This window comes from Sander vitreus, chromosome 5 (genome assembly GCF_031162955.1).
Source record: "Sander vitreus isolate 19-12246 chromosome 5, sanVit1, whole genome shotgun sequence".
Taxonomy (NCBI): domain Eukaryota; kingdom Metazoa; phylum Chordata; class Actinopteri; order Perciformes; family Percidae; genus Sander; species Sander vitreus.
Window position 1 is genome coordinate 33,383,279 of NC_135859.1, and position 25,919 is coordinate 33,409,197.

Here is a 25,919-nt window from a genome sequence, read left to right on the forward strand (position 1 = left end):
AATATGTTTATTGGCCAACAGCTGGCTCAGCAAGTAAACCTCAGTCAGAGTTTGAACCCAAAACAGCTGTGAACTTTACTTTAAAAACACATTAGGTACCTGCTTATTTGCACACATGCACAGTATGTTTAAGTGTACAGCAACAGCGGCTGTGTTAAACACTTGAGCATTTCCCTTAAAATGTGACATTAGACACTTAGCTAAGCTGTGATGAAGCGGCTCACACCAGAGGCAGAGCGGGGGATGGCTCTTGGTGGTTTTAAAATAACTTCAACTTTGTGTCATTTCCCTTCAGTCTCTCTGACTGGACCGGCAAATCAATGGTGCAAAAGTTCTGTTACTTGGGGGGAAAAATCGCCATTCATTCTGGAAACTCTACTTCTACTTCAGCAAGTATAGCAAAAATAGAAATCAAGATTAGTAATGCTGTCTACTGGGGGTGGGAATCACCAGAGGCCTCACGATACGATATCATCACGATATTTATGTCACGATACGATATTATTGCAATATTCTGCGATATATTGCAATTTATTACCTTTTTTCCAACTTCAAATTTTTGTCAATTTCAAATGATGTCCCCAAAAGGAAACTTTGTCAACATCTGTTCATCTCACTTCAATTTTATTGCTGCAAAATGGCATTGTCAAGCAGTCAAACTGACCAACAAATATATAATAATAGATCGATACTTGGTGTCTGTGTATCGATACAGTATTGCCACGGAAAATATCGCGTTGCTATGCTGTATCGATTTGTTTCCCCAACCCCTACTGTTTACACCAACCACCTACCATACTTATGTTATGTAACTTAAAATAGTAATAGTCAATTGTTCCCTCTTAGGTGGTATGGAGTAAAAAATGGGAGGATTCTTTTTTTTTTTCTTTTTTTTTTATTGAAGATTATTTTTTGGGCATTTTCAGCCTTTATTTTGATAGGACAGCAGAATACATGAAAGGGGAGAGAGAGAGTGGGGAATGACATGCAGCAAAGGGCCGCAGGTTGGAGTCAGCTGCGTCGAGGAGCAAACTCCTACACATGGGCGCCCGCTCCACCAACCGAGCTATCTGGGTGCCCAGGGAGGATTCTTTTTTCTCTGTTTTTCCCAAATCATTTACGGATTTTTAGGCATTCTTTTATAAATTGAAAAATAGTGCAAATAGCTGCCGTAAATGTTTACAACGTCTGGCTCCGCCCCTGCTCACACTGGGCTTGTCTGTTCATGTCTTAACTTATTTTTATTTTAACAACCTCATATGTCTTGGCAGCAAATGCCCTTGAATCACTTTGTTTACCTCTCCTCTGCCTCCACACACACTGGCCCACTGACCCACCTATCAGCCATTCCCTCATGTGACCTGCTTCTTGCAACTGCCTGTCCCGTGTGCTTCAGCACATAAACACACACGCTTGATAGGAGAGGCTGCGGCACGTGAGGAGACTGACGATGCTTGGACAAACTGGACATGACATACACTACATAATAGTGTAAGGCAAGGAAAAAATGAGGTTGACTGGCACTTACATTTATAACTCACATTTCTCAATTTAAAGCAGTCATGATTGTACTTTATCCATAAGTGCAATATGTAATTTGACGTATTAAAGCTGATTTCGCTAAGATTACAAGAATAGTGTGAATTGGTCAGCTGTGAATGAGGAGAAGTGGCGTGATGGATAGTAATAAGTTTCTCAATAGGAAAAGCATTGCCTCTGTGAGACAATGATGAGGGTTAAATGATAATATCATATTTCTCATTCTCCCTTCCTTTTGCTTTATGTCTTTCTGAACAAAGGCTTAAGAGGAAACACCCAGGGTGCAGGCTGAGGCTGGAACCAGCTAGATCAGACCGGTAGCTGTTAGAGAGAAGGGGGAGGTGAAGGAGAAGGGAGAGGGAGGAGGAGCAGGGGTAGATCAGATGAAGGGTGGAGCGGGGAATGGAGAGGGAGTTGGGGGTAGAGGGAAAAGGATGGGATAAGGGAGGCTGAATGAGAGGAGCGGTGGAGGTTAAGTGTTTTGGACAAGAGTCTAGATTGATAGTCTGGCAGGCAGGCAGCTAAGGCCGCCATTCCCTCAGTGGTGTAATGCATCAGGCAGATGCTATTTTTAGCCACACTGATACATTTAGCTACCTTAGCATCAGCACACAGGGCTATCGATCAGCAGCAGAACTCAATGCGAGGATGAGAGCTGCAGCCAGCAGAAGAACAAAGTAGCTGCACCAAAATATTATGTTTCCTGTGTGCAGTTAGTTTTTGCAGCATTTCTCTAGTCTCCTTTGTTAGGCCTCATAATTAAACAGTGGTGTAGCTTTACGATATAGCTAACTTTATTTAGTTTGCTACTGTACAGTGTTTTTACTTATTTTTTCCTAATGTCTCTGGAATGTTTCAGTAATCTCGAGGCCATTTGCTGTCATCTTCTTTATCATTCACCACTGCCGAGCTAAGGTTGAGAAACAAGCATTTTGGTTTTGCTTGTCATATCAAAGTGAGGTTAAATGATGTCAAAGATAAGTAGAATCATTCCCAAGTCAGCAGTAGATCCGGAACAAAAACAACAACAGTGAAGCAGTGAAGTGATGGCTTCAGGGCAACAAAACAAAGGAGAGATCTCTGATTGGATATTTAGCCTAGGAGATGGTCTTGGGCCTAATGACAAGGCCACAAAAACACTGTGTAGCAGTAGAGCTGCTTTGTTTTCAGCCTTGTTCTTTGTATTCTCAAGGGCTGTTTCATGGCCTCTGTCTCCTATAGTAAGACATCCCTTTATTTACTACATGTCTTACTGTCGCTCTAATTTATTTCTCTAGCAATTTCCTGGGTGGACAAGATCGCGTGAGAGACAGCATCTTGATATATAGTCATTGTACAATGGAGTAATCAATTTGTTGTTAGTTATTATGTGTGTGAGCTTTGGTGGTTCCTGTTTTACCAGATACGAAAGCACGCACATAGCACACACCTCACTAGCATGACTTGTGTTTAGAGTCCTGCAGCACCTCCCAGTCTCTGCTTTGAATATGTATCTAGCCCAAGGGTCTAGACAGCTTGACTCCTGGTGTCTTACACATAAGATAAGGAGGCCCGGCGACAAAATTACAGAGCAGTAGATAGGGTTTTGATAAACTCCACAGCCACACCTGTCCCAACCTACTAAGCTATCCCTGTGGCAGGTCATCATTACTACAGTGTTGATGTACCTGTGTTATTTTCACATCGGACTGAACAATGGCCCCAGTTGTAACTGTGACCTCCATACCTTCTAAGCTAATCTCAGCTAATGGGCCCCCACAAAGGCCATATCCGTATCAACCCATGCCCTTTAACGTAGTTTGCTGCTGACTTTAGTTTTCTTTCAAAACCACAGAGCTTGACCTTAACACAGATTTGTGGCTTGAGAAATAGATTACTGTGTTCTTTTTGTATGTATCCATCCAGTTTTGTTTGTGCGTAATTAGTGTAATGTAGCTCTAGGGACGGTGGGTACCTCCCTTATCCCTGTCACACCCCATAGCTCACAATAGATTTAGAATAGAGATTGTCTTCACCGGTGTTGTTTCATTGGCAGGTTCCAGTTCATGACATGCTCAGATTACAGGAAGTTTGGGATGATTTCTTCCTCCAAAATCTGGTCTAGGGGACTCATTTGGTACTGATTCCTCACGAGCAAACAGCCACACTGCCACTACTGCACAGAAATGTTAGACGATTCTTTGAGAGCTTCTGTGTAGTTTCTAACCACAAACTCACCTCATTTATTACAATTTTAGCTTTTTGCCTCATAGCGTAGTACGGCTAGATAAACATATGAATTTAAATGAAAAGCAGAACTGCCTTGGTACACACCACAGAAAGAAATAAACACTCCAGAGGAAGATCAGTTTCCTGTTGGTATTTGGAGGCTTTTTTCTAGCCTCCCATGTAAATTGCCTCCCATGACAGTCTGGGTGTTTCTACACTGCCCTAGCTAATGGCAGCAGCAGCCTAACATGTCTGTTTACAGAAAACATGATGGCTCGGGTTGATTGGAACAACAATTTGACTTACACTGCACAGTGTCTGTGTATGTGTGTGTATCTACCAGCCTCTCTAATGTCACATACAGGGCAATAAGCCATATAGAAACACTGTAAGTCCTCAGTTGTTTGTCATGCCCCGCCCTGCTATTTTAGCCATATGACACAAATGGTGAAATATTAGCCAGACTGTAGACAATAGGTCTACAGGATTATGTAAGAGGGACAACAGCAATACAAAGTCAGATCAAGTTCCTGTCAGAGTGTGCTTGTGTGTGTGTGTGTGTGTGTGTGTGTGTGTGTGTGTGTGTGTGTGTGTGTGTGTGTGTGTGTGTGTGTGTGTGTGTGTGTACCTGCCTGTGTGACTACAGGGACTTTTGAAAAGGCAGGTTGTGACCAGCTCTAATCAAATAAATCTTCATCTTTCCTGTTGCCTCACCCAGACTGATATACCATACCTATTTACCGGCTTTCTATCCTTGACCTGAGCCAGGTAGTTCCCAGCCCAGCTCCATGGAGGACACAGCCAAACAGACATGCACACGCACAACATCTGCGGGACAGCCACCTGTTCGAGAGTCTATTCACACCACTGCACACAAACACTCATTTAAGCCCTTTGCCCTCCTTTCCATACAAGGCCATTTATCTCTACCTCTTATGTCATTGTTTCATCACAGGTCAGTAGTTTCAGTGGTTCAACAGTTATCCCTGTGGCTATTAGGGTTTGTCACGGAAGGCTGTAGTAAATTTGGGGGGGTGCATTGCTCAAAGCTGTGATGTTAAGACTTAGACTAGTCACTAGTATTTCAGTATTCACAATGTATGTGTATGTGTATGTGTTATAGATACAGCCAACTCGTATTTGAATCAACCCAAACATCAGGCTGTTTTTATTAAATATTTGTACATAGCTAGGAAAAGTAATGAACTGTAATTTGTATGTATTCCACTTATTTATTACTGTGGTCTTCTGCCGCTGTACCACTCGTGTCACGGAATGAGTGTAGGAGCAAGACTTTTACCCAGGAAACAGGTTTTCATATCCCAGGAGTACTACTTAAGGGGAGCAGTGTTTTAATCCAAACCACAATCCGCTGGACAGTCACCCTTTGTCGGCTAAACTCAACTGCAACGGCCGCTGAAAGGACCGTCACCTCACGGTGACTGTAACCCGGCTCATAGTCACGTTTTGGCGGCTGTCAGGTAATGTGACTGGTCGTTAGGTGACAGGCTGGCGGTCACCGTAATTGCGTAGGATATATTGTTCTGCATACGTTTTCATACGACATCATACAAACCCGTTCGTGAGAATGCTTTGCAAATAATGCAAATAATCATTAAAAAAAAGATGAGGTGAGACAAAGAGATGAGCTGAGAGTGATTGGCAGTGATTATCAGTAATACACTACCTAATACTAATACACCCACTGATAATTTAACCCACTCAAATTCCATGTGTGCCTTTGGTGCACACAGCCCCAAACCCTTTTTGTGCACGCCACACTTGACTGTGCCTTATGCTTGATTTAACAAAATTAGAGCCTTTTGTGTTAAACCAACATGCGTGTATATACTGCATGTTTGCTTATGATTATGTGTCTAGCGTCCTGCAGTTTATTTAGCATTTCTCGCTTGGTAGTACCCCATTGTTTTGCCTTTGAGAGGCTAGATGGTGTGTCACACTGTGCCTTTGGCCAAATGAGGCTAACTCACCGCCAAAAACATACAACCCCGCCGTATAATCTTTGTTCCCATAAGCTACCTGAACAGCTTCTCCACTCAGGCACGATTCCAGGCAGCAAAGGCACGAGTTTCCTTCCTGTGCCATCCCTCCCACTCACAAACTGCAGGGCTTGAAACATTGATGGGAAACTGAGTCATGATTCTTGTTTTAAAAAGGCCCTGACTTTTCCCCTTACTCAACAGGAGGATTACAGGGTTAGTGAGAGCTGGAAAATCCAGGAATGGTTATTTAGGGTTTTTGGTAATGTAGGAAAATAGGACAGAGGAAAAAGAAAGTTACATAGAGGAAGATACAAAGACAGAAAATACACTTCAAGGAAAGCTTGTAGAGACAATACTTTTTTTTGGGGCACTTTTGGCCTTTATTTTTGACAGGACAGCTGAAGACATGAAAGGGGAGAGAGGGGGGGGGGGAATGAAATGCAGCAAAGGGCCGCAGGTCAGAGTCAAACCCAGGCCCACTGCGTCGAGGAGTAAACCTCTATATATGGGCGCCCGCTATACCAACTGAGCTATCTGGACACCTGAGAGAAAAAACTTTTAAGGGGTGACTGCGTTGTCATCACCCTAATTAAGTATGCAAGATTTATGGTGTCATCCGAATTTCATGTCACTTAATATCATTCTTTACTATGAGTGAGCTCAACACAAAACAAGCCAAACAAATATAAGCTGTGTGTGCCTATATGTAAGTGTGGAAAACAGGTCATTTATCTGCTCACAATGCCTATTTACATGGTTACTATAGAGACTATTTACTATACAGTAGCTAAGCAAATTAGCTGAAACCATAGAACTGTATCAACAGTATACATTAGCTTGTTTTGGAGGTATAAAGAGCTCATCTGGTCTGTCTTCAAAACCATTTGAAGTGAACTCCCATGGCTGTTGAGGTTACATAGATAATGACTGTATGTAGTTTGTGTATAATAAGACTCTCTTAAGATCTTCCCCAAAATTACAATAAAATATAGTCTGTCGTTTTTACCTGAAGCTCTGTCTGCTAGTGTATGTCCCTGACTGCTCCGTGTAATGATATAATCTAAGTGACATTTGGCACCAAGTTATCATTCTTCCCTACTCCCTTCCATTCACCCGCTTTCTGGTCCATGGCACTGGCAGGGGGCCGACATGCTGTAGGTTATGTAACAATCGCCCCGGCTGCAATGGCACCGCTAAGTGCCAGAGGTTAATGAAGCTCTCTGTTGGACAGCAGAACAGTATTTTCTGCTGCCTTCATGGGTTTTCCACACAGTCCTGTTACAGATTGAATTTTGGCCTTAATGCCTCCAAAACCCTCTCTTCCTTGTTCTCCCTCTATCTCACACACACACACACACACACACACACACACACACACTGACCACAGGCTGTTCTCTGCAATGAATCGGCAATGGCCTTTATTCCATTATGTGGAGTAGTGTTACACCCACACATTTGTACAAACGTTTGTGCGTGTTGGATGAAACGAAATGCACACATTTGTCAGCGTCGTTATGTTGTCGATGTTTGTATTTTTGCTCCCGCCTGCATAGCTTGCTGCATGGTGATGTAACAGGTCTGCAGGATAGGTTGTCTCTCTTTGGGAGGAGGGCTATCTAAATCCTGCTCTCTCCTTTAAAAATGTATAGCAATACTTCACCTCCTGCACAGTATGACCTGCTGACACTGCAAGGAGTACTGCGCCTGTCTGCGTGCAAGCACGTGTGCCAGGTAGTCATGAAAAATGTGTAGCAGATTGTATGCATACTGTACAGTAATTGCCATGATGCAACATGCTGCTGCTGCTTCATATGCTGAAGGATGAAAGGCTCATTTACACACAATGGTAACTGATTTTAAATTTGTCTTTATTTCTCTCTACAGATCTGTTTCCTGGTCTCAGCTTTCCGTGGCCGGATGTTTTCAGAGGATAGCTGTGCTGCTTTGGCCCTCTTCTCTCACTATTTCCACCTCAGTCAGTTCTTTTGGATGCTCATACAGGTAACAGCAGGTTAACAAGTAACACACTTGACTTTACATAGTGACTAAAAAAACTCTTTCTTACTCTTACCACTTATAATCCCCATGTTGAGTCCCCCAGTTGACATTCATTTGCTCTGTTTCTGTTCTTTTACTTGGATAAAGAGCTGAGGTCTGAAGGCTGTTTCCCCATGCCTTATATCACCTCGTAAAACTGTGTCTGTCCAGTCTGCAAGCCTCAACAATGATGTCTAGTCACTAGGCCTTCAACCAGACAGTAGAGCCAAGAGTTGACTCAGGAGGGTCAATAAAGTCAGTTTGTCAGTGAAAGCTAAACAGGGCTTCTAAAATGCTCTCATATTTTATCATATTATACACTGTAATATGATCCCATTATTTTTTTCCACTTTGGATTCTTCACTGTAGTTTTTTGTCGTTAATCTGGACATTCAAATGTGATTATTTCTAATTAAAGGGCACCTGTAGGTCTAATCTCCTTTTCCTTCTCCTGCTCGTTTTCGTCATGACTTGGCACAAACAGGGTTTCCATTCTTTCTTTTGTTCCTTACGTGAAGCATGTGTTTTTTACGTAATACCTAGTGAAAACTTCATTCCTCCACCATGTGGGCTTAGGCAGGTTTTGATTAGTGGGTGAGATGGAGGTACCAGACTGCTGCAAGGCACGATCTTTGACCCTAGACTGGTACCACTTAGTAACACCTCAGTCCAGCAGCTCCTAACACCCCCCCCACCCCTCCTACTTGACCATCTGCCCTCTATTACGTTTTCTCTTTTATGTGACATAACTGCCAAGAAGAAAGCTTGGCCGGCAAAGTCCCAATTTTCAGCTTAAGATGCAAACATGAAGAAGATATTAGGGGTGCAACGGATCACAAAACTCACGGTTCGGATCGGATCACGTTTTTGGATCAGCACAAAAAAGGGGAGAATTTAAATTATTTATTAAAAATGCAATAACAATAATAACTTCCTTTAACAGTAAATTCCTGTTAAACGACAAAAACAGATGAGAAAAGGGTATTTTACAATAACTTTGAATGCATCACGAGGTTTACCAGTTTTAAGTAAATGCACCATTTAGTACCGTCTGTGTTGTTTTTCCAAAACAGCAGTGACCAAGTGCTAGTTTGTAGTGGTGTGTGATACTGCAATATTTGATATGTAAATTGTAAATTGTGATTGTAAATACAGGGCCAGTATCACCGATACCGATGGAGGTGGATGCATCATCAAGGTGCTAAATCTAAATGAATTTTCATGACCTTTAAGTGTTTTTTGTTTGGATTATTAATTAGTTAAAACCCAGGACAAATTTGGGGTAAAGTTTAAAGGTAAATAGAAAATACTTTTATCATAATAGTTTTATGATAAAACATGCACATGGGTGGCAGTGAAGGTCAGGGGCCTCGACGGACCAGACCCGGGCAGCAGAGGCTGGCTCTGGGGACGTGGAATGTCACCTCTCTGTGGGGGAAGGAGCCGGAACTTGTGCGGGAGGTGGAGCGCTACCGGTTAGATCTGGTGGGGCTTACCTCTACGCACAGTCTTGGTTCTGGAACCATACTCCTGGATAGGGGTTGGACTCTTTTCTTCTCCGGAGTTGCCCAGGGTGTGAGGCGCCGGGCGGGTGTGGGGATACTCACAAGCCCCCGGCTGAGCGCCGCTACGTTGGAGTTTAACCCGTGAGTTTAACCCGTGGACGAGAGGGTCGCTCCCTACGCCTGCGGGTTGTGGGGGGAAAACTCTGACTGTTGTTTGTGCATATGCACCAAACAAGAGTTCAGAGTATTCAGCCTTCTTGGAGACCTTGAGTGGAGTCCTGCATGGGGCTCCAGTCGGGGACTCCATAGTTCTGCTGGGGGAACTTCAACGCGCACGTGGGTAATGATGGAGACACATGGAGAGGCGTGATTGGGAGGAACGGCCTCCTGATCTAAACCAGAGTGGTTGTTTGTTGTTGGACTTCTGTGCTAGTCATGGATTGTCTATAACGAACACCATGTTCGAACATAGGGATGCTCATAAGTGTACTTGGTACCAGAGCACCCTAGGCCAAAGGTCAATGATCGATTTTATAATCGTTTCATCTGATCTGAGGCCATATGTTTTGGACACTCGGGTGAAGAGAGGGGCGGAGCTGTCAACCGATCACCATCTGGTGGTGAGTTGGGTCAGGGGGTGGGGGAAGACTCTGGACAGACCTGGTAAGCCCAAACGGGTAGTGCAGGGTAAATTGGGAACGTCTGAGGAGGCCCCTGTCCGACAGACTTTCAACTCACACCTCCGGCGGAGCTTTCGTGCATCCCTGTGGAGGCTGGGGGCATTGAACCCGAGTGGACAATGTTCAAAGTTTCCATTGCTGAAGCTGCGGTGAGGAGCTGTGGTCTTAGGGTCTTAGGTGCCTCAAGGGGCGGTAACCCACTGAACACCGTGGTGGACACCGGTGGTCAGGAAGCCGTCCGACTGAAGAAGGAGTCTTTCCGGGATATGTTATCCCAGATGACTCCGGAGGCAGTTGCAAGGCATCGAGGGCTCGAAGGGCTGCAGCCTCTGCCGTGAAAGAGGCAAAGCAGCGGGTGTGGGAGAAGTTCGGAGAAGACATGGAGAAGGACTTTCGGTCGGCACCAAGGTACTTTCTGAAAACCGTTCGCCACCTCAGGAGGGGGGAAGCGGGGAAACCATCCAAGCTGTGTACAGTAAGGATGGGACGCTGTTGACCTCAACTGAGGAGGTAATAGGGCGGTGGAAGGAGCACTTTGAGGAACTCCTAAATCCGACTAATACGCCCTCTATGGTAGAGGCAGAGCTGGAGGATGAGGGGGATTGGCATCAATTTCCCTGGTGGAGGTTGCTGAGGTAGTTAAACAACTCCACAGTGGCAAAGCCCCAGGAATTGATGAGATCCGTCCAGAAATGCTTAAAGCTCTGGGTGTGGAGGGGTTGTCTTGGTTGACACGCCTCTTCAACATTGCGTGGAAGTCTGGGACGGTGCCTAAGGAGTGGCAGACCGGGGTGGTGGTTCCCCTTTAAAAAGGGGGACCAGAGGGTGTGTGCCAATTACAGGGGTATCACACTTCTCAGCCTCCCGGTAAAGTCTACTCCAAGGTGCTGGAAAGGAGGGTTCGGTCGATAGTCGAATCTCAGGTTGAAGAGGAACAATGCGGATTCCGTCCTGGTCGTGGGAACAACGGACCAGATCTTTACTCTGCAAGGATCCTGGAGGGAGCCTGGGAGTATGCCCAACCAGTCTACATGTGTTTTGTGGATCTGGAGAAGGCGTATGACCGGGTGCCCCGGGAGATACTGTGGGAGGTGCTGCGGGAGTACGGGGGTGAGGGGGTCCCTTCTCAGGGCCATCCAATCTCTGTACGACCAAAGCGAGAGCTGTGTCCGGGTTCTCGGCAGTAAGTCGGACTCGTTTCAGGTGAGAGTTGGCCTCCGCCAGGGCTGCGCTTTGTCACCAATCCTGTTTGTAGTATTTATGGACAGGATATCGAGGCGTAGTCGGGGTGGAGAGGGGTTGCAGTTTCGGTGGGCTGGGGATCTCATCGCTGCTTTTGCAGATGATGTGGTCCTGATGGCATCATCGGCCCTGTGACCTTCAGCACTCACTGGATCGGTTCGCAGCCGAGTGTGAAGCGGCTGGGATGAGGATCAGCACCTCTAAATCGGAGGCCATGGTTCTCAGCAGGAAACCGATGGAGTGCCTTCTCCAGGTAGGGAATGAGTCCTTACCCCAAGTGAAGGAGTTCAAGTACCTTGGGGTCTTGTTCGCGAGTGAGGGGACAATGGAGCGGGAGATTGGTCGGAGAATCGGCACAGCAGGTGCGGTATTACATTCAATTTATCGCACCGTTGAGACGTAAAAGAGAGCTGAGCCAGAAGGCAAAGCTCTCAATCTACCGGTCAGTTTTTGTTCCTACTCTCACCTATGGTCATGAAGGTTGGGTCATGACCGAAAGAACAAGATCCAGGGTACAAGCGGCTGAAATGGGTTTCCTCAGGAGGGTAGCTGGCGTCTCCCTTAGAGATAGGGTGAGAAACTCAGTTATCCGTGAGGAGCTCGGAGTAGAGCCGCTGCTCCTTTGCGTCGAAAGGAGCCAGTTGAGGTGGTTCGGGCATCTGGTAAGGATGCCCCCTGGGCGCCTCCCTAGGGAGGTGTTCCAGGCACGTCCAGCTGGGAGGAGGCCTCGGGGGAGACCCAGGACTAGGTGGAGGGATTATATCTCTAACCTGGCCTGGGAACGCCTCGGGATCCCCCAGTCGGAGCTGATTAATGTGGCTCGGGAAAGGGAAGTTTGGGGTCCCCTGCTGGAGCTGCTACCCCCGCGACCCGACCCCGGATAAGCGGATGAAGATGGATGGATGGATGGATAATAGTTTTAGTTCAGAAACAATAGAACAGCACAAAACATTTTTTCCCATACATTGTCATGTCTGAATTATTTTTTTAAATAAACAAAGTGCACACAGTTATCACTTGAGTACAAATTAAAACAAATCATTTTTTTCAGGTAGAGTGTTCAGAAACTACAATACAAAAATGTAATAAAATTTCTCCCTTCATTGCATTTCTGTGCTGGCCGCTGCCGGGCCTGACTGCTTTCCGTTTGCCCGGCGCCGCTGAGTCATGTGACAGTACAACATCAAAACACAACAGGGGGGAGGAGGAGCAAAGTGTGCCTGCTCCGCGCTGTGACAGGAGCGGCGGTTGAAAGCAGCAGCACTTACACAGACACAGACTTCCAGGTTGCCTCTTTGATAAAACCACAGCAGTGCATACTGCAGATAAAATGAAACTTAAGTATCTAAGCAATCTTCTGTTGCCTCTACCGTCTGTTTCAGAGCATCAGAGAGCAGCGCAGACATTTAAGTGGTACCGAAATGAGGCACCGAAATCACATTCACATTCAAGCCATTGCCAAATGAGTTGCTACAAAGCTAATTAAGACTATCAGCTCCACACAACTCTCTCTGTATTTCTCGGTATGGCTATGTTCAGAAGATTGTGGCGTCCGGCGACATCCCCGCGCAGAAGAGTCCATCATGTTTTTTTAATCATCCTTGTCCTCCTTGGCTACTAGCAACTGCGTGGAGGAGGGGTGGGGGCGCTTGCGCGATCACAGAAGGCTTGTATCATGTGGACGCGCCGACAGTGTTGTTGTCATTACTTAGAATTCCTCATGGGGGCGACAGAAACTACGCACTATAGCTTTAAACACTAAAATACTACACTTATTATTTTATCTGTTAATTGTCATACAATTACAGACACAAAGCCAAAATAATAATAGGATTTTAGCTGCCAGTGTACGTCTCGCCTAAGCCAATTTTAATCCTTCAGAGAGACCCTAGATGACTTATGACCTGCTGATAAATCACAGGAATGTGGTGGCCTTCATCAGCAGCTCCTCCAGAGAGGAGGGCTGCCCCAGGGAGAGACCCTTTACCTCAGCTGCTCCTTCTCCTCCAAAGCCTGCCCTGAAGTGAAACAAATTCATTGACTCAATTCAAATAACTCCTTGTTCATGTTGTTTGATTAGTATTTTTAAAACTTCAAGAATATAGCCTGGTTTGATAGATTTGATAGAGGCTAGGAAACCATAAAGAATCCTCCATAAGGAAGAAAAAAATAAATTCAACTTTGGAAACAATCCACTGACATTAACTGTGACAGCAACTTTGTCTTGTTTGTATTAACTGTTGCCCTACATATTCAGTTTAAAAATGACTGCAAACTAACATATCTTCGTTGGGTGGTGGCTCAGGGTGTTTTGAAAACGGAACTCAGGCCCAAATAATACTTTGCATTTTAAGGTGGGAAATGTGATCCATTGTCGTCATGACTCAAAATCTCTTAAAACAGTTATTCTGTGTCCAACAATGAATCAGGCAACAAGAATGTGTACAAGTCTTTTAGTCTGGGTTGAAATGAGTTCCACCACGTTAACACGGAAAACAAATTTAACCAGTAATTGTATGTATTGTACTAGAGCATTATACCGTGGAGACCTGTCCCCAAATAAACTTTTCCTCTCGTTGTCCCCCTTTTGCGTAACTACTGGTGTTTTGTTGCCATCAGCCCTTTGTCATGTGACGTTTGTAAGTGAACATAATCATTGTTTATGTAGTGGATATAATCTCTTCTGGCACATACGTTATTATTGGTGGAGTATTATAAGATTAGCCCCTTTTTTCATGTCAGAATGTTTACCAGATGACCTGTGAGATATCGTAAGGGATAAAGGCTCAGACCAAAGGCTTTCATGTGGCTTAAGAAGTGTTAGAATTTGTATGACGATAACAGATAAAATGCATTGTGCAATGCACATTGGAGTAGTTAGTATGGTAGTAAAGCTGATATGATCTAGTGGAAAAAACATTAGCTATGATTCGCCCCAGAAGGAGGGTGGAAAGGAGGAAAAATGTGGTTTGGAGAAAAAAATTTCACTTTTTTTTTTATTCATACAGTCGCTCACTCACACTTTTTTTTTTAATTGCCCTTTGTGCTTCAACACCCCTGCCAAAATTGTCCCTGGCCATTTCTTTTTTGTCAGCAACTATAGCAGCTGACAAAGAAAAAATTGCTGCCACTCTTCCTTTGATTGATCACCGTCTCTGTATCGACCCCATTGATGTCTCACAGCTCATTTTCCCCCCAATCAGGTAGCTGCTTTCAGCTAAGTAGCTGATATGAGTTGGCGCTAGCAAACCCATCTCAGACCACAAAAAAGACTTCAAATCAATAACTGCATTGTGTGTAAGGATGTCCAATAGTTGGTCAGAGGAATATGCACTAACTCCAATGACATTTTGCCAGAAAACAGCCAATAATTGAATCACTATCCAGACCTGTGTTTTCTTGACTGCAGTGGCATCCTTGACATGCATAATATTACATAACAATACTGAACAGCTCTTTAAGCCAGGAAAGACCTACTAAAGACTTGCATTGGCCTACTGTATGTGCATTTTTACCCGGTTTCAAAGTGCTAGTGAGCCAAACATTGTGCTAATTTCACTGCTTTGTTGTTGGACGATCCCTGCCAGTGTTCTGCTAGTAGACAGATGTATTTGATTGTGATAATGGGTGGATAAGTGGCCACCAATGGCCATCAAGCTAGCCAGTCAGTCAACCATGTGATCAGACATCCAGGTGGCGAGTTTCCCAACAATGCTACTGCTTCAATCACGCTTGAAGGATCAGTTTACCCTACATTACATCATACGCACTTACCATCAGTGGCATCCAGCAGTGTAGATAGTTTCAGTTGTATTTGTCTTTGTTCTTTAGTGCTTAACTGAACTCTACGTCTCAGATTGATCCGTGTGTTCGATGTAAGTAGGCGCGGGAATTAATAAATTGGAGTCAGATTTGACAGGCCTTAGGGCCTTATTTTAGACAGAATTCCCTTCACAAGCCAGGCAGGTAATCACATACAGGAAGACCACAGTGCAGCCGGATGATTTACAAAAATAAAACACATTCAAAATAAAACACCTAGAGCTAAGAGGAGAAGGATCGCATTGTGACGGGCGCATAGAAATATGCGTCTGGTATGAATGGCCAAGCGCACGATCAGGCACGTATCTACGCTACGCGACACTTACGCGCCCAGTGTGTTCCAGCTATAAGTCTGCAGTCCGCAGGTAGATGGACAGTCATAAACATCATCAGCTGTTGATCATTATAGTTGTTTAGCTGTTGCGTAAATCTTTATTACTCTAAACAAACGAAGGAATTGCTTTATGGATAACCCATTTCTACATTTATTTTCCTTTTTAAATGAAAGTTAAATCTGTATAGGCTGTAAACGGTGTGGTCGTAATGAGGCTAGATGGAGTAAAGGTCACCCATTTGTAACCCCAGCCCACAAGAAAGACTGGGAAAATAAAGAGATACTTTTATCTAAGGGGTACGTTTTTTTCCCTGTAGCTCAACGTTAAAACTTGAAAGTAACCTCTGCCCTTTGCCCTTCACTAATGCAGCGGTTTAACATTGTCTGAGAGATATGTTATTGTCTGCGGAGGTCTTCACACAGGGTTAATACATTGTGTTGCAACCAACAGGTGTTCAGAAAAGCTGCTTATGTAACAATGCAGGGCTCAGTGTCTCAAATGGATGAGACTATCAAAGCCTGCTAGATTACAAAGCAAATATAGCTATTGTGGGTGTGATTAAAAAATGTGGTTGTACTTCTTCACTCACTATGAGCACCAAATGTTCTCAAAGAAAGATGGAAAACTCCTTCAAACTCCAAAAAACGTTTTCATTTTCCTCACAACATTATCGAGAAATATTATAGTCCATATAGTTAAGGTGTTGCTTGTGTTAGCACATATCTGTTTTTCTTTACACAAGTTGTTTTCTCAATATCTGTCCCCAGGCGGTGAACTTCTGGCAAGTTCTGGTGATGAATGACGAGCACACAGAGCGTCGATACCTGCTGTACTTCCTGTTGGGCTGGGGACTTCCAGCTCTCGTTATCATTGTCCTGGTCATCGTCTTGCTCGGCGGCTACGGATGGACCATACACAGTGTATACGGACTGGTGCAAGGAGATGTGTGAGTGTGGACATTGCAAAACACAGACGCACAAATACACACACACACAAGTCATCTTTAGAACTGCTTAAAGGGAGGTGGAATCGACCCAACACTGACGTAATCTGTTTTTGTAAGAGGACCCGTGGGTATATTTTTTTACACCAGTCTGAGTCAGTTGTGGTGACTTCAGTTTCTTTTGCAGACCTAGGGAAATTCCACTTCAGGGTAGAGGTGAGCAAACAGAAAACACCTGAGCCAGTGACATGTGAGGAGGTAGTTTGCCCAATCAAATGAATGAATAAATGAGTCTCCCCACATAGAAACCTGATTCTTCACCTTAAAGGTGGAGGCTTTTACACGGAAGGGTGTAGGGAGGAAGGGAGCAATCTTAAATAACCCATTTCCCATTTGGCTTTGTTTTTTTGTCTGTGTGTGTGCTATAAATAACTGGTTGCCATCTATGTATAGAGCACCTGAATCCTAGAACACAACATATGAGGACACTTTGTAAAAAAAAACTGCACAATGGTCGCTAGTCAGGTGTGTCTAAGGGTGCGTGCGTGTGTGTGCATGTGTGGTAATTGCCGTAGTAAACTTTTTACGTTGCAATATGTGCTTCAGGGGCCATCTTGCGTGTGGGATAAAGCGTGTGTGTGACAGGCTAGATCAAATACCGATGAAGTTCAAGCACTTAAATCTAAAATTAGCCGGAGGTCTTAGGTGTGGCTGTTATCCTTGGGATCGAGGGTGTATGTGTGTTTCCTGTGGGTGGATGGGTAGGGTGTTTGCAAGACAGTGAGCGTATACATGAGAGACTCAAGGATACAGAGGAGTATTCAGTTTCCCTGGAAGCGTACCTTCCTCACAGGGAATGAGGCAGCCTTTTATTTCTCTCTCTCGCTCTCTCGCCGCCCCCCCCCCTCTCTCTCCTTTTGCATGTAAACAGGTAGCCGTCTTGTTTTCTCAACACTCAAGTTGTCTCAGTTTCACCCGGCTTGCTTACAAACAGGTGTCAAACTCAAACCTTGCGTCAGTGAGCATTTTTGTGTCATACATATTTTATTTCATGTGTGTCCTATCAACAGAAGTCAACTTTTCGCCCTGTTTTTGTCATGATTACCTGTTGTCACCCTTCTATCACCACTGTGGTGCTGGTACTCTGTCTTCCATATAGTTAGCAGGGTTCAACAGTAAGGGTTGCCCGATGGCCCTGGTCAAGTAAAACGCCATGTTGGGAAAGTAAATATAACAACCTACTTGCCTGTTCAGGCATCATCATATCATAAAGTGACGTTATCCTTCTCTTGCTACCGTCAGAGAATGCTTGTTGAGTGATATGATTTGAATGTGCCGTTGGCCAATCAAGAATAGAGTTGGCGCTTGGCGTTTTTTTCATCGTTTAAAAAACAAAAAAATAATCTGATGCTTTTTCGTTTGTTTATGCTTTTTTATACGTTTTTTCTGAAGTGTGACCATTTTTTTCTTGATATTTGTACTTTTTTGACACTTTTTTTTTGGGGGGGGGGGGGCAGAAAAATGTACTTTGGGCAAGTAAAAAAATGTTTTCACTTTTCACAGTGAAAAAAAAATGTTGAACCCTGATTAGTACTTACTACATACATTACGTACATTAAGGTGTACCTTCATCTATCTGGGTCTCACATTGTGTGGTTGAGAGCTCCTATTAGTGCTCTGTTGGTTGAACCTCATTTGATTCTTACTGTGGGACATACAGCAGATCATTTTGATTCACTGTTGATGAGCAGAAGTGATCACTGAAATTTTACCAATTAGCTTTTGCTAGTGAAGTGAATCTCATAACCATGATTTGGAGTTGAAAAAACAATTATTTTTTTTTTTTGGTTTTGTTATTTGAGTCTAACATGATAAACGGTGTTACTTGGACAGACTGATTCATGGTTAGTGTGGCTACTTCAAAGCTGGTTGCTCAAGTAATTTCCTGGGGAGGCGGACATTTAAACCTGACATCTACAAGTGTCTATTCCATGCAGGCTGTTTTATAGTCTTACCTGTGGAAATGAAAATGTACAACTTTTATGTCCTGTCATCACATTATGCAAGTCAAAGGATACTACAGAAGCATGTCTGTCTCCTTAAGATAGAGTTGACTTATACCTTTAACTTTATATTAGGTGTTCCTTACACAAAGCCCTGTGCTTAAGTGACCCATAACAGTCCAACCACATGAAAAAAAAGAAAATCCCTGCAGTATTTCTATGAAAATCCCCCATAAAAGGCATTACTCACTTTATTTATTCCCTCCCAAACTATAAAGTTGGTAAAATGTGTCCCTGGGTAATTTTTTTTTTTTTTTTTTTTCACTACAGTAGAATCTCATCCTCTCACAAGGCCACAGCCATACACATATCCATATTCCAGTGTGTTTACACTCTCATCGTCTGGCTGTCTTGCTGGCACCGGTTAACGCAATGCTTTATTTGGCCTACTTCATGCTATGTTATGGCTAGCATAGCTCTAATTATATCTCTGCGACTACTCAGTTCTGCTGTGAGGTCCTATCTGTATTTCACGCTCCCACCAAACCAGGGGCCGAGCTTGTTTTGTGAAAAGGTCAAAGTCACATGAGTGTTTTGGCAGTTACAGTTTTTATGATGTTGATTTTTACCAGAGAAAGATGTTTTGCTCGGTTGTTGTTGTAAAGAAAAAACACATCTGATTGGACAGAAGCTGGGAAAGAACTCAATGAAGATTTCCCAGGAAAACAAGTCATACTGAGTCACACTAGGCAAATTGCAGAAAGAGAAATCACTTCATTGTAATTTAACAGACTGCTTAAATAAAGAATTCCACTTTTTCAAGAAAAAAGCTTTTGACTGTTCGGCAGGATCAGCAGATGAACTCACATAACCACTCCATATTCATCTCCCTTTCAAAGCAGGAGACACATTTGTTTGTTGTTTGTTCCTGAAAAAGGTTCTGCCTTCTTTTAAATAGATCAAACACTTTTAAGCGCCTTTGGCCTTAGATATTATCCCACTGTGGCTGCAGGGTGAACTGGTTGCTCAGAAGATTTAAGAACATACGTGTTTTGCAGTTGAAGGCGAAAGCTGTTGTTGGGCAAGAACGCCTTGAGTCTTAGGCAGGCTCAGAGGTCTCACCAGCCAGATCCTGTTTGTGAAACTTGAAGAAACAAAGTCCTAACTTGGACTAAATATAGAGCATTATGGTGATGTAATATGTTTCCGTTTTCTAGAGCTTACCTTTGAGCCGGACGCATCATTTCCTCTACTTTCTCTGTACATTCTGCTTCTTTCTACATGAAAAAGAAAACACATCACTCCCAATTTTTTTCCGTCCCTCTCTAGGTGCTTCATCCCAAACATCTATGCAGCTCTGTGCACGGCAGTGCTGGTGCCTCTCATCTGTCTGGTTGCAGTCATGGTCGTGTTCATACACGCCTATCAGGTTACTCAGCAGTGGAAGGCCTACGACGACATGTACCGCGGACGAACCAACAGCACAGGTACCAAATGCGTGCATGTGTGTTCACACACATAAGTGAATGCAGTTCTACTTCAGCATCGATTTGAGATATGTGTTCTACTACAGTATATGAGGCATAAATATGTATTCAGTGGTTTTATTTAGTCACACAGTCACACAATCTCTCACTGTGTACAAATAACACAAAACCAAGTAACCTGCTGCCAGGATGCTCTCAGGAACTAGGCTGCATCCACCCCTATTTTTTGGCTAAAAATGTCAGCCCCTAGCTTGCTCAGCTTACAGGCTCTGTCTCTGTCTGCTCTGTGTGTGTGTACCCAAGGGATTTATGACACAGGAACAAAACAATACCTGCTTTTCTAAATTAAAACTTTTGCACTTAGGTAGACATGTATTTTAAACACTCTGGTGTTGTTTTTGTTCATACAGCAACTTTGAAAAACATTCTACCACATCTGTTTAAGGTCCTTTAAAGCTCCAAAATGCCCTCAATGCAGTGCAGTAAGATGTGTGGAAACAACCTCAACCTTGTACTTGATGTAAGATTCTTGTTTGCAGAGAAATAACCGTCATAGAGTAATGGTTTACAAAGAATCAGTAGCCCACACATGAAGATCCTAGCCACACCACTTGAGTCCCTCAGTATCATGGCTGGACTCAGTGGCCCTCAGTGAGAGTCAGCCGGCTTCAGCTTGTTTTGCTCAGTCAAGGCCCTCCAATGACAAAGCAAAGCCTGGATTTGTGCTAGTCCTTTGGCTGGCACGCGGTTTGCCCGACACACTGTGTGTGGCCTCTGAAGTAGTGTAGGAAACCAAAACAGTGCTTTGCTGAGCTGCAGGTAGGTCTGCATTATTAACAAGAGAATATTTTTTCATGTTTACACACCAGTCTGAGGCTAAAGGTCAGAGGGTTTTTCCATATGGGAGACGGTGTGGACAGCAGGATAGGTTTGGGGTGAGTTGAAGGACAAGGAGATGCGGAGTATGGTACTGTACTGTGTTGAAAGTAAAAAGTAGAGAGGAAAACAAGGTTTCAGCAGTGAGAGAGAGAGAGAGAGAGGGAGGGAGGGAGGGAGGGAGAGAGAGAGAGAGAGAGAGAGAGAGAGAGAGAGAGAGAGAGAGAGAGGGAGGGAGAGAGAGAGAGAGAGAGAATGCCGGGAAAGGTAAGCACAGCACACACTATTCAAAGCAGCAGTCTAAAGTCCTTACTGAGGATGTGTGTAACAAACACAGAAGTAAGACCGGCCTTTGAGGTGTAAATACAGTATGTGTGAGTTTTGTGTTGAACAGCTCTGTGAAAACCTGCACATGAACGGCAATTCAAATGGGTTCAAAAACCCAAAGTTGGACAGCAAAATACTTTTTCAAAGTTCATGCAGTGATGAATCAGTGTTGATTGGACCTTTAGTTTTTATGTGGACGCACAGTACCACCACATATACATGCACACATAGGAGCATGAACACAACATGTACACAAACACTATGGACTGCATTTAGTTATAGCAGTTTTCTTTTCTTTATTGTAGCTTTTGCAGAGTGCAGTGTACAATTCTTTGCACTATATCAGTATTGGCTTTGTTTCAACGTGTCCAGAGTCCAATGGGGAATAAAACAACTGTGATGGAAAGGCCTGTAATATTGTGTTGTTCTAAACACAGGCTACGCCTCTGCTCGTTCCCTGAAAGCCACAGGCACTGTTACAACAACCCTGATCAGTTTCAGTCCTGCAATGTGTAGTGGTCAGACAAAAGATCAAGACCAATCACAAAAAAACTTTTGAGTCGCCTTGATATGTTAATCAAATATGTTTTGCTTCACCTTGACGTTCCCATCCAGCTAAGCTACGTGCAGAACCTGTGGGATAGCTGAAGCCATTCGGAGATAAGCTAAGGGGTTATCTGTGTGTGGGTGTGGGTGTGTGTGTGTGTGTGTGTGTGTGTGTGTGTGTGTGTGTGTGTGTGTGTGTGTGTGTGTGTGTGTGTGTGTGTGTGTGAGAGAGGCCCACATGTAAAAACCCACAGGGCCGTGCAAGATATAGCAGGACTTTTGACGTCAGTGAAATCAAGCAAGTGTGCCAGTGTGTGTTTCTGCCCTAGGCCTGCCCGATAAGAGGAAAATCTGTATTGTGCGATAACATTGTTCATTATAGTGATGGCGATATGACTTGCGATAAATAAACAAATATTGAAGCGTGCATATTAAACGCAGCCAAGGTCCCATGACGTTATTGGCGTGCATAATAATTAGCCATGTGAATTTAGAGGGAAAAAAAAGGCAGGAGGTGCTGGTTTTTAGTCTCAGCCAGCAGCTAAGTTTACAAGAATTTGCTAATTTTAAGATACGAGGTAAACTATGATAAACCGACTTAATACAGACAGTTTTGTTTTAGCGTGTTACAATTCACTATTAGCCGAGCTACTGCGCTGTGCTGGTGTAAAACATAGCAGGCAGTGGATGAGAGACTGGGGCAGAGCAGATTAAAATATATATACATGTCTACATGTTTATGCTTGTTGAACCGGTGTATTAATAAAGTATTGGCTCGCAAAGGTTTTATTGCACTTACTTACCGTAACAAGCGTAGTTGTCTCCGACTCGAGCTGTCTTCACTTTCGCCTATGAGTTACTTTACTGTTAGTCTACATCCCCGACGTTCAACTTCCGGGATTGCTTCGTTGCCGCAGGAAAATCTTTTCGGCCAGAGGTCCGTTACCTTCCGCTTTCTTTGTGTTGGAATTTTAAACTCTGGTCAATTTCTGAGGACTATGTGTTAACTGCTCCTCAGTTCTCTGCTGGGTAAATCCAGACAGCCAGCTAGACTATCTGTCCAATCTGAACATACACATGTTCCACCAAAACAAAGTCCTTCCTGGGACTATTTTGCAGTGGCACCGTGGCTCTGTCCGGCGCTTACCGCCGCTCATGACGATTGTGATTGGTTTAAAGAAATGCCAATGAACCGGAGCACGTTTTTCTCCCATCATGGAATGCTGTGTAGACTAGCCAGACCCTCCTTTGCAGCGCTGTGGAGGAAGGTCTGGCAATGCGAGACTACTTTACTGTCTCCACCGCGGCCTCTCTGATCTGCCGTCAGCTGAATTTGTTCAGTGTGTGTATGTTTGTGTGTGTGTGTATGCGGAGGAGCTCAGCCCCGACACAGAGCAGGGGAGAAGCTGCAGCTTGATGATAATTACTAGTTTTATCCTTGAGGCCCGTTTAATACCGGGTTTCGGTACCCATCCCAAAATAACATTGACTTCCCTTATTCATCGCATTTCAGTCTTTTGGGATGTGTTCGTCATGCATTTTTATATCGCAATAGTGATGAAAATATGATATATTGGTCAGCACGTTGGTGCCAACCTGCAGATATGTACCTGCCCCTGAGCAAAGATTAGAACTCCATTGTGCCCAGTGCAAGGCTTGCCAGCCAAACAAATACATAAATAAACTGGACTAACAGCAAAACTATTCAGAGCACATCAGTAAGACCGTATCAGAGCCCTCACTCAGCCCACAAGGTGTGTTTGCAAAACATGATGTTCTTTTGATACAGAAGTGAGTAGACTTTCACTTTTCTTGTTGAATTGCTGAGTGGCCAGGAATGTTGAAATAAACAAAAAACATGTGATGGAGGTCTGATTGCAGAGTGCTGTTTTATGTACTTTGTGTTTTTGAGGCTGTGTAGTTGCTTTATTCGGATGCCAAACACATGTTTATATTTTGCATAGCCTCGTCATTAATAGCCTTGAAATGCAAACTCTTGTATAGATGGATCAGGACTGGATTAGTGTTCTCATACCTGGTTTTACTGGATATTTTTGTTATGGCTATGTATACACATATTCTTGTATTATGTTGTCTTTCTTTTTAGGAATAATTTGTATAATTATAATTAGTTGTTTTTTTTAGGAATAAAATCCTATTGTTCTGAGCTATAACTAGACCGCCTGTCACCAAACATGGATTATTACTGCAGAGTAATGTAACCACTAAAACAATAACAGAGCCTCAATCTGCTCCTGCATTCTAATGACAATAACTTTTGAAATTGAAGGCGGCTGCTTCCTGTTTTCCTGAACGATAGAACTGATGTTAGCGGCGTAATTCCTCACAAACTGGTGCATTAAAGTTGAGTTTTTATGAGGCAGATGTAGTAACAAGGTAATATTTAGAGTGTTGGGTTTCAGTGGTGCAAGTACATTTACTCAAGTACTGTACTTAAGTACAATACATACACAATCAATTTGATACTTTTACTCCACTACAGTTCAGAGGAAAAGCTTTTTACTGTCCTACATTTATTTGACAGCTATAATTACTAGTTACTTTTCAGTATAGGATTTTACATTTAAAAACATTGGATAAGCTTATAAAATACAATATTTGTTATTATACATTTTATATGTATGCAAGTTGTTTAAGATCCACCAAAGAAACATTTTCCCTCTGAACTTCTCTTGGGTTCGTTTAAATAATAAAATAACAACTACTTTTTTTCTTCTTTCCTACCTCATTAATCATCTCAGATTTATCATTTGACCCTGTGAGCGAGTCACTGGACCAAACTGTATAGAAAGTAGTTAAAACTCACTTTTACTTGTAATTTAGTATTCTTAAATGTTTGTATCATTACTTTTACTTAAAAGATCTGAGCACTTCTTGGGTGCCTGGGTAGCTCACCTGGTAGAGCATGCACCCCATGGTCAGAGGCTCAGTCCTCGCCACAGCAGCCGCATGTTTGAGTCTGACATGCAGCCCTTTGCTGCATGCACGTCCTCTCAAATAAAGGCCTAAAATGCCAAAAAGATCTGAGCACTGTTAGGCTTAGTTTTTTTTTTTTATAAATTGCCAAATGTACTTGTGAATTCCTTGTATGTGTTTATACCATGAAAGAACACAAACAACATACCTTTGCAACCTTAGTACTCTTAGTAATGTCAATACTCCTACCAGTATATCATCTGCAGTTAAACAATATAAAAAAACACAGTGCCTAAATGTTCTTAGTTCACACACATATAACTTGTGTGTGGGGTGTCTGTACGTGTTCAACCCACGTTTATTACAGCTTGTTGTTATTACATCTGCTGACCTCTCTGTCACAGCGATGTCTTGAGTTTCTGCCCCGGCTGTTTTTGTTGAACCCAAGATCTTCTCTCAGTTTGTCTTCTCACACCAGGAACCAGCTGTGGTCAAATGTAAACGTGGGCCTGTTCTCCTGTGGAGAAAAGTAGCTCCCTGATGTCCAGAGGACATCACTTCAAATAGGGTTGAGCAGAAATTTCACTATTGGGGGATAGGGGCGTTGAAACAGACCATATTCGATTATTGCCTACTGATGGTACTTTTTGATTTTCCGCTCGCTGCTTTATTTTGTTTCTGCCTTTTGTCTGCTGTGTTCGGACTCCGTTACATTCAGGAAGTGTCTTTTTTAAGAGCAGATGCAATTAAAAGGGGAGTTCATATATATCTGTCTGCTTGAATTTGTCGATGAAAACCATGTGTAGCAATATATAATAATATTGAGGAGGTGACACATCCTGATGCATCGTGATATCGAATCGTTGACACAATAATTGTAATCGAATTGAATCGTGAGACCAGTGAAGATTCACACCCCTATTGGGCAGTTAAACTGTTTGTTTTACTTCTTAGCGCCGCCAGACACAAAGATCCCCATGAATATCAGTTAGCATCTCTCTAGCAGAGAGCTGAGACTCTCTCACGTGTCTATGCAAAGGCTATTCATGCATGTTCACACACACATACAAGTATATGCACACATACAGTAACTTCGGAAAACTTGTGCTTGCTCTGCTCCTTTCCGCTTCTTCTTAGTGGTATCGAGCCAAACAGTCAGTCAGCATTTGGCTCTGGGAACCTGTTCTTACTGTGGGAGCTCTGCCCTGTCCACAGACTGGTATGTGCTTACATGGTTGGAAAACTCAAACCAGAGAGGGAGCAGATAGACACAGATGTGCAAAACAGAAAAACAGAGATAGAGAAAAAAAGAAAGTCAATGTTGCTCTGACTAGAAACAGTAGAAAGTTTGAGAGGCCTGAGAAAAAACGGTGAAAAGCAACTGATGAACGGGCTTCTGAAGCAGATGTATCGACTCTGAGGAAACATA

General features: G+C 43.4%; 1 protein-coding gene across 1 annotated transcript in view; it reads left to right on the forward strand.

The window, feature by feature from the left end:
* Positions 1–25,919, forward strand: part of adgrv1 (adhesion G protein-coupled receptor V1) — a 153,053-nt gene that overhangs the window by 102,527 nt on the left and 24,607 nt on the right. The window contains exons 89-91 of the mRNA XM_078251549.1: positions 7,635–7,751; positions 16,139–16,317; positions 19,647–19,804. Coding sequence (XP_078107675.1) covers positions 7,635–7,751; positions 16,139–16,317; positions 19,647–19,804 — 454 coding nt within the window. The remainder of the gene's footprint in view (positions 1–7,634; positions 7,752–16,138; positions 16,318–19,646; positions 19,805–25,919) is intronic.